The sequence below is a fragment of the Python bivittatus genome, unplaced genomic scaffold (genome assembly GCF_059951505.1).
Source record: "Python bivittatus isolate LINGU-HERP-01145 unplaced genomic scaffold, Pbiv_v1 ctg000030_np1212, whole genome shotgun sequence".
Classification (NCBI taxonomy): Eukaryota; Metazoa; Chordata; class Lepidosauria; order Squamata; family Pythonidae; genus Python; species Python bivittatus.
Window position 1 is genome coordinate 2546545 of NW_028277031.1, and position 9487 is coordinate 2556031.

Sequence of the window (9487 nt, forward strand, 5' to 3'; positions counted from 1 at the left end):
ACTGAGCCCAGAAATCATTAGAACATGGCTATGAGTCATAATGATTTCCCTCCAGGTGCAGACAAGGCTGAACTATCCTGGCTTGCTGCAAACCACCTATGTCTGATGTGAGTGAGGAGCATCTCAGTTCCTCATTCAAAGTCTAAGCCTCCGCAAACTGATGAGTCGCAAACTGATGAGTCGTGAGCCCCATTGAGTTTAATGGGACTTATTTCCTAGAAAGTGTCCTCATGGTTATGGCTCTGAATCTCTTAGCTGCTATTCCTCATTAATTCTCCATCCATCGATTAAAATTTGAATGTTCATCAAGAGATTTAATTGCAAATTCAGCCCCAAGAACAACACATTTGCACTTTATTTATTCATTCGTTCATTTTATATATGAACAGAGTCTCATGTTCGTGACTCTGGGCAGCTTAAAATTAAAACATAAACAACACAAAATGTTAAAACAATTCAAAACCATACAATACAATACATGCAAAGTTTAATAAAAGAGTTATTTAACAAAAACTTTCTTAAATAAGGTGAATATATCTAACCCTTCAGCTGGGATCCATAGTGCTAATTTCATCATCTTGGGAGAGGTTAGGGCAGAAGCCCATGGAGTAGATTTTCTTCAAAAATGTTAGTCGTTGTAACAAATATCATCTTTATCATTAAAAAGACTATTTTCAACATTGGGGTAATCAGCGAATTAAGAGAATAAAAGAATAAAGAAATAACATGTGGCTTTCTGGATTGGAGAAAGACCCATTCAGCCAGGAGGGCCACAATCTGGGCTTTGTGATCTCCCAAACCCCGTCAAAGTTTGCACCCAAATACCTGTAATATTTCATCTGACAAGAGGAAATTATCAGTTACATGATGATTAGTCATCTGAATCAGTTCCATCAATCAAATCTTGGGACTGTTCTGGCTTTGCTCATCCTTTCTTCTGTTTTTCTGACTGAAACATGGGAAAAAGACCCTTACATTCTCTTGGTCAAGTCTAGCATTTTGTTTTCACTTGCTTTGTGTGATCCTTTCTCCTCCTGCTGCTACAGAACAACCTACCTGAGAAGAGTAAGGGTGTGTTCCTACCTGACAGTAATAGTCTTCTCCAGGGTTATCCATGTCATTCCTACAATCCCATCTGTTGGAAGGGAACTTTGGATATACAGAAGCCAAGGCTAGCTGAACCAGAGAGAGTCCATGTTTGAACGGTATGTAACCTCCTTGCTGCTGGACCAGCAAACAACCTTTTCTAGTGATCCTGAGGGATGATGGGCTTAATGAACCGTACGGTGAATGCCTGATCTAAGGAAGACCACAGAGTTCATGCCAAGGGACATGGAAGTGCAGCAGCAGCCTAGGATGGCTGAAAACAAAGATGGGGCAAAGGCCAGGAGAAGATCGAGGAGAAGGACGATTGATGGATAAAAGCATCAAGAATCAGGACCTGGACTTCCATGATCAAGAATTCCCTCCCCCCCCAAAAAATTATCTTCTAAACTGTAACAATATTCGACAGCAAAATTGATGAAAACCAGCTGGTCTCTGGAAAGTATGTAGAGGGTGAGGTATGTAAGCTGAGAGAAACGTGGTCCGCTGGGAGAAGCGTGTGACAGGAGTGTGTGCAGGGTGTAAGAGATCCTCCATTTCATAGCTTACTGTTTCATTTGCTGCTTTTTGCTCTCTTCTCGCTCTCTTCTCCGCGCTGGGAAATCTGGGAAAGATGCTATCAGACAACTTTTGGTAATGATCTGATTACTAATTTAGATAACCCTCTGCTCACATTAGTTGGGAAATTCGTGTTGATCGGTGATGTGTAGCTCTAATTAGTGGTGCTGGAACTGAGAAAAGCATTAAAAGGACAAGTGAATTCGAGCGCTGATTCAACAAACCTGTGCAGTTGTGCAACACATACCACTGGCGGCAAGGGGGGCCCCAGACTGACTCAACTCCCAATTGTGGAGTGACAGTGTGGCAGCCCAAGCAAGAGTGACTTTGGCTTTCTGATGCCCAGGAACTGGCACCGAACAGCTGTGGGAGTGCCAGCAGGCTGGGGGTTTTAAAGAGGTCCGGCCTGTGTCAGCCCAGCCACGCGGAGCAGCGGTCATCTTGTCAGTTTCTCCCACTTGTTAGATGTATACAATGACCAGCTCCCAATGAAAGGGCAACCGGGTGGATTGTTGTACCGTCTTTGGGTTCAAGGTTTTTTTTATCCTTGCCACCTGAACAGCTAGTGATTGTAAGGTATTTTTTGGTTCTTGGGTTAGAAGGTTTTTGGTGAAGTGGAGTTCCCCCAATCCTATAGAAGTGTCTGATTTTGACACCCCACCACCACTGCTGGGTGAGAGGGGGGTGTTGTGGGGGTGGGGTGGTATCTTGTTTGGGGGGCCAGCTGGTGATCTGGACTAAGGAGATGCCGACTGCAAGACTAGCTGAGGTGTAGCTGGTAACTTTGGTGGTATGATGGACTTGAGGGAGGAACGGATGGGATTGTGGGAGGCTGGTGTGCCCATGGGGAAGAGGGCAGGTGAGAGCATCCTGGTAATGAGGGAGACGTGTTAGGAGACGGGGCATGCTGCTTGTGGGGAAGGCAACCCCAGAGTTTAGCAGCGATGCCACTTTCCAGCCCCCTGTGCTCTGCCCGGTGCCTGATCATTGATGCTCCCGTGCCCCTGATTTCTGTCTGTTGCCACGAATGCATGGTCACTGGAACAAAGTTTTCCTTATCAAGGATGAGAGGGGCAATCTTGCACGCATTACCGAACCCTGCCTGGGTATGGGTTGCGGGGAATCTCTTCTCAGGGATCTGCCTAGCCGGGGTTCATGGGTGGCACCAGCTGCAGCTCCTGGCAGAGGCAAGGGGCAGAGCTATTGTTACCCGAGACCCCTCGGGGCTTTCCAGGGACGCTGCTCCGCAGATGGCTGGTTGTGGGACTGTTTGTGGTGTTGGGCTGAGGGGATTGTGGCGGGTGTACCAGCCTCCCCCTGCATGGCAGCCTCCCCTGAGCTGCCTGAGCCCACGGCTGGGTTTGCAGCGGAGTTCCCCAGGCTGAGGGTACTGGTGGACTTCGACCTTCCTTCCTTGGGTCAGGCTCAGAGGCGGCTGAGTTGTCCGTGGCTGCCGTCTGTGGGGGTCACACACCAGGTCTGGCATTTATCCCAGGTAGTGACATGGTGCCATCAGTCCCTGATCACGGGCAGAGCACTTCCTGTTGGCCTTGGAGTTCTCTTGGCTGCACCCTCCTGCAGGGAAATGGGACCCATTTGGGCACCTGATGGGCCCTCCTGGGGTTCAGGAGGAACTTGGGTTGTTCCTGGCCCACAGTTTTACTGATGTCTCGGTTGCCGCTTGGAATGAGAGGGCAACAACTGTCTTTGATCAAATTGTGCCTGTGGGGCTGGATGTTGGAGAGCTTCCAGAGGAAGTGAATGAGACAGCAGAAGAGCTACAGAAAATGATGAGTGATCCCAGTTGAGCATGATAAGAGCCTTTCATTGTAGTTGGTGTGGATGCTGCTGAGGGTGGGACAGGGTATCTCAGTCTACACTCTCTCCCCATTGAACCTCTACATGAAGCTGCTGAGTGAGGTCATCCATTGTACGCTGATGCTACCCAACTATGCATTTCTGTCTTGGATTGACCAAGTGTTTGATTGACATCAAGGATCTTTCCCAGTGCCTGGAGACTGTGGGGGGATTGGATGGGAAGAACAGATTCAGCTCAATCCTGGCAGGACTGAATGGCTGTGGGTTTTGGGGAGACTCTCCCTCTTCAACTTTGAATGGGGTTGCATTCCCGAGCTATTGTGCCATTTGGGGGTCCTCTCGGATTCACAGCTCCTTCTCAAAGAGCAGGTGGCAGCATGGCTAGGAAGACCCTTTCACAGGTTTATCTTGTGGGCCAGTAGCTCCCATTTCAGAACTGGGAGGTGCTACTCATAGTAACTCGCGCCTTAGTCACCTCCCACTTGGACTACCATAATACACTCTACCTGAAGCTGTTCTTGAAGAGCATTTGGAAACTGCAACTTGTCCAGAACGCAGCACTGTATGCAGTCTGGTGGAATTTCATGATATTTATGCTCGTTTATGGCCACTGCTCTGTGAGCTGCACTGGCTTGCATTCCAGGTGCAATTCAAGATGCTGGTGAAATGCTCCATGGCACAGGGTGAGGTTATTTGTGGGACCATGCCTCCAACTGTCTTTGCTCATTCCACAGGGTGGGCATGTTCTGGGTCTCTTCCATTAAGCAATGTCGTCTTGTGGGACCCAGGAGTCATGCCTTCTGTTGCAGTGCCTAACCCTATGGAACAGCCTCCTGCTGGAGGTCCAGATGGACCCAACCCTGTTGGATTTTGCAACATTAAAGACCCGGCTGTTCCCTTGGGCATTTGGCTGGGATACACATAGCCATCAGTATGAATAGCCGTTGGGAGCCTGATCCTCCAGGAACCCACCCAGACCCCTTTTCAAACCATCCCAATTGGCTGCCACAATCACAATCCCTCTGATTTAACTCTGGACTGCCTAGGAATGTCGTTCCTTCCATCACTCCCAAATCCAGCAGCATCCACAGCAACTACAATGAAGATGAAATGACAATACAAGCCTATCATGGCAGAAATAGACATCAGATGGAGGTCTGTACATTGCAGCATGGCACAACATCCCAACAAACACTCCGCTCTTTCCGATGCCCGGGCATCTCGTGTGCGTCTTCCTTGATTTTGAGCTGAAGAACCCCAACTGTTGAGGTCCTTCCTTGAAGGGTAGCTGCCCTAGTCACAAATCATTGTGAATGCCCTTTTTCCAGCTTGGGAATATCCTTCCTAACCTGAAGGGACCAGAACTGGAGCCAATTCTCTTAACTCTGGTGTCCGTGTAGATCTACATAAGGGCACGGTCCACTCTGTTTTCATTTCCCTTCCTAGTAATTCCAAGTATGGAATTACAGCAGCTGCTGGGGGAGGGGGGGGGAGGACACAGGGACATTTTCATTAAGATGTCCAGCACGACTCTGAGATCTCCTTCCTGATCAGACACCGCCCGTTCAGTTCCCACTGAGGTGTGAGAAGTCTGATTTGCGCAGAACATGCGTCACTTGATGCTTGTTTAAACCGAGCTGCACTTGAAATTGTTTTGATTTTTATTGTAAACCACTTTGAGTTTTTAATGAAAAGCAGTACACAAATACCAGTAAACTGCACTTGCCATCTCCAAAGCCTGTTCACCCAGTCAAGAGAGCCTTCTGCAGCTCTTGAACCTTACCACCCAGAATAATCTGGCGCGCTCTGCAGAAGTGGGCCCCTTGCCGCAGAGTGCCAGCATCCAAAGCCTGCCATGTGTGCTTGGCTCTTTTTGGGTTTGAGGGAAAAGGGATCTCCGATAAAGCTACGATCCTTCAGAAATAATTCAGAGCACGGCTCGCATGAGCCCAGCATGTTGTTGTTACAAATTAAAGCAGGCGGATGTTTGAAAAACTTCTGCAGAAGCCTGCAAAAACTGCAGCTGTTTTAAGAGTTTGAGAGGATTCCTTGGGCCATTTTTTTTCAGGCACCTGCAGAAGTTTAGAAGACAATCAGTCATGATAATGAGTAGCAGAAAGGGCCTAGACTCACATCAGACCCAAAGCCCATATTCTGAATTATTTCTCCCAATTTCTATTTTCCTTCCATTCCTTAGCCCTCCTGCTTCGTCCCTCATCTTGTTGGGGGTCACCAGCCGCACCTGCTGGCGGAAGGAAGCTGCGCCCATCCTCCTCCAATGCTTATCTAATTTTTTGTGACTACTTCGAAGCGTCAAATCTGGTTGATTACATTTCAGTTTTAATTAGTACAGCATCCCAGAGGGGAAAAAGAGAGATTACACATATAGCAAAGAAGCCATTAGAGAGATCTGAAAAAGAATAATGAACCTAATATCTCTTTCTTTCTTCTCCACCCTAAGATGCCAGCATGAAGTTGGTTAGAAAACAGCAGGAATTTCTTGCCTGTGTCCCCAGAGTTGAAAAAAAGAGAGAAGAAAACAGGAGCCATCATTCCAAGACCATATAGCAGCCTCTGGCAAGTCCGTGCAGTGTTAAGGCAAGCAAGGGCGCGGATGGGGTCCTTGCGGGGGGGAGAAGACACAGCACACCCCAGAGGCTGAGAAAGCCGCTCTGCCGTGGCTCACCCTCCGCTTCCAGAATCGGTTTCCGTGGCCCTCCAGTGGCAATTCTTGAGCCGCTTCTCCCACAGGACACTGGCTCCACCTGAAATCACATCTCCGGCTCGAAAATACTGAAAGGGATGAAAAGAGAAGCTGGTGATGTTTCTGCCTTAGCTGTCAGTTGCAGCTCACTGAAGGAATTATCTTTTGCTTTGGCCATTTCTGGGGGAGGGGGCAAAAAAGTAAAGATGGTGGCCAAGAGCCTAGGCTCAAAGCCCTGCCCCTTTTTCACAAGCATCAAGCCACACATCTAAAAAAATGGCAGGGCTTTTTTTAAACTTCCCTGCGGCTGACCCTGTTTTCCTCCACTGATAGAAACTATTTTAAACTTCCCCCCTTCCATGGTGGAACCCAACATTACAAGGAACTATTGTAAAAATGGCAGCCAATTAGGTGTTACTGAAACCGCCTCTTCTGAACAATTTTATAGGAGCAACCACCTCTCACAAGGGAAGATCCACGAAAGAGGAGATTCCCTGAATTCACACTACACGCTAGGCTAAAATGGGTGGCTCATGGTGAATCAGTGGTTCATTTCACACAGCATCCTAAACCTGGCTTAAGTAAGCATAACAGCTGTGCTTAAAGAACATGTTCTGCCCAAACAAACCGTATAAGGCTTGATAAGATGGTCTGCTCCCCAGAACAGGCTGCAGGAAACCCATTAATGTGGTAAATTAAGGTCAAGCCAAGGCTAAAAGGCCTGTACAAACGTAACTGAAATAGCAAATGTTATGGGAAAATGGGGAACGCTCCGCAGCTATTCTGGAATATTCAGCTAGGCTGTCTCCCCAGTAAGATGCCACCACTCCTCTGGAGGCACCAGCCTGGAATGGCCTGGGCTCAGCCACGGGGCGCCCGAGGACTTAGCAGCCTTTTAAGCATCCTTCAGGGCCTCCTGGTGCCCCACCTTTGCCTTGTGTCCCAAGCGCCCCCCCCCCCCACTGGAGTAACTCTGTCCAAGTAACTGGGTACCTGCTTGCACAGGTGTGCTCCGTGCAGCTCCCCAATCCCCCCCTCCAAACAACCCTTGCCTTTCTTTTGATGGGGCCGAAGGGGAGAAGAAACCCAACAGGAGACGACCATTTCCAGCAACAGCCATCAGGACTTTTCCCGGGTTTGTCTGGGTTCATCTGCAGGGCTGCCAACGGCAGACGAGCCGCGGCTCCCACCTCCAAACCCAGCGCCCATCCAGGAGCCCGCCCAGCGCCCCCCGGGCAGGCAAACGAGCAGAAGGCGCCCCTGGGCGAGGGGCAGGCAGGGGAAGCCCCTCACTCCTCTCCTGGGTGCCGTCGAGTCCGGCCAGGGCAAGCGCGGCCGCCCTTCGGGGTCTCACCCCGCCTTTCAGACGAGCCCCCGTTCTTGTCCGCCTTTTGCCCGCCACGTGTTAAGATCTCACGTCCGAAGAGCTTTGCCGCCGCGGACGCACTCGGTTGCTGCGATATCCGCGTCGCGATTCCGGCCCGCGGAACTGGCCGGCGGGCGAGAAGAGGAGCGAGAGCCGCGCCGCCCCCGAGCAGCGCCGCCGAAGCGCCCTCGCCCGCGGCGCAGAGCCGGCCCGGCTCGCTCGGATTCCCCGAGGACGCCCCGACGGCTTCGCGGCGCAGGGTCTCCTCTGTCCGGCCCCGCTGCGGAACGAGGCGCTTCCGGGCTGCTCCCCGCGAAAAAGCCCTCCCGCCGCCCTCCTTGCCGCGAGGGCGAGAGGTCGGGCTCTCCCGCGGAGGCGTTTCCCGGGACCCGCCGCCGCCCACGCCCACGCCCTCCGAGCCGGGGCTTTACCTGCCCGGCGGCGCCTCCTGCTCCCCGTCGGTTGGCATCTGCTTCCGCAGGACCCGCTCGAGGGCGAGCCCTGGCCAGGCCTGCTCGGCCGCCGGGCAACCCGGCCGGAAGGCGGCCGGTCCCCCTGCCTGGCCGGGGTGCACGGGGGGCCCGTCCAGCACGTCGCGCCCCCAGCGCCCCTCCGGCCGGGGCGGCTCCGGCGCGGCCCGGGGCTGCAGCTGCAGCTGCAGGCGCCGCCACCGCGGGGACGCGTCTGCTGGGGGGCTGCCGCGGGGCTCGCGGCCGGCCTCCTCCCGGCGCCAGAGGTAGGGGGAGCGCCGGACGCCCATCAGCAGCCCCGACGCCCGGCCCACCGTGTGGTAGCGCGGGCTGGCCACGTGCTTGTACCAGGCGCCGGCCGGGTCCGGCAGCAGCAGCAGCAACAGCAGGGAGAGGCCCGGGCCGGCCAGCGCCCTGCGCGTTCCCTGCCCCGACGCCATGGGGCAGCAGAGGCGGGCAGCCCCGCGCCAGACCCGCCGCTCGCACCCGCCAGCCGCCGAGCGGAGCCTCCTCCCTCCTCGCTCGACGGGGATATAAGCCCGGCGGGGGGAGGGAGAGGGGGCGGCGCGGGGCCCCTCGCGGGCGGCTCCACCCTTTTCCCGACGGGGGGAGCAGAGCCCGGGCGCGACTGCAGCGGCGCCCCCCGCCGGCGTCCGCGCGCCTCCTTTCTCTCCCGGGGCGGGCCCCCGACGCCGCCTCGCCCGGCTGTTGGCAAGCGCGGGGCACGGCGGGGGCGCGGCTCCCCCCCTCCGGCCCCGCGCCCTCGAGCTGTCGGGCGCCTTCTGCAGAAAGGACCGCCGGGGAGCGCTCGGCCCGAGGGCGAAGATGGCACCCGCGGAGATGCGGCCGCGGGGCGCCGGGCGGTGGCGGGGAAGGAGGGGGCGCTCGGCCAAACCCAGCGGCGCCGCCTGACGGGAAAGAAGGACCCCCTTGGGGTGCGCCTTAGCGGGAAAGGGGGAGAGACTCGGGGCTGCTGCCTTCCTCCCACTCGCTTCCCCTCGATTAACTTCAAGGGGAGCCCTTCTCTCTCCTTCCTCCCCAGAGGCCCCGAATGCAGAGTCCTGCCTCCTGGTCTTTTCTGGGAAACAGTGGCGGGGTTCACACAACATGCGAAACTATACCCAGTTAACAAAACACAAGCCCCCCGGTCTGGTTCACGCAGCATCCTGAAACACAAGCTACCCAAACCCCTTTAGCCCAGCTGACATGTCGCCACAACCCAGCCCATGGTGTTTGCGATCCAGGCTGGACTACAAGCCTATTGTGGTCAACAGCAGCCGGGGCCAGGGGTGTGCATGTTCCTCAGAGTATCCCCATCAAGATGTTGATGTTCCTGGAGCTGGGATCCTTCGCAATTTGGCCAGTACAAACTGTCAGCTAAGTGCCTAGTGGAGAACCAGCCCAGAAGTTGCCTGACCCCTGTCATTCTAACCACATTTAGGCCTCCAAATGTATGGGGTGGCTCCA

At 53.8% G+C, this 9487-nt stretch overlaps 1 protein-coding gene across 1 annotated transcript; it reads right to left on the reverse strand.

The window, feature by feature from the left end:
- Positions 1-5210: 5210 nt before the first annotated feature.
- NPW (neuropeptide W) lies at positions 5211-8510 on the reverse strand. The gene is made up of 2 exons (XM_088153267.1): positions 7982-8510; positions 5211-6273 (listed from the first exon to the last, which is right to left on the reverse strand). The coding sequence occupies exons 1-2, from the start codon at positions 8458-8460 to the stop codon at positions 6252-6254; spliced, it is 501 nt and encodes a 166-aa protein (XP_088009393.1). The 5' UTR covers positions 8461-8510; the 3' UTR covers positions 5211-6251.
- Positions 8511-9487: the final 977 nt, after the last annotated feature.

What these genes read in the sequence shown, in the direction of transcription:
- NPW (XM_088153267.1), bottom strand. Translation starts at nt 8,460, where the DNA reads ATGGCGTCGGGGCAGGGAACGCGCAGGGCGCTGGCCGGCCCGGGCCTC. An exon ending in CAGGAGGCGCCGCCGGGCAG is followed by an intron (nt 6,274 to 7,981) that starts GTAAAGCCCCGG and finishes CATCCCTTTCAG; the next exon opens with TATTTTCGAGCCGGAGATGT.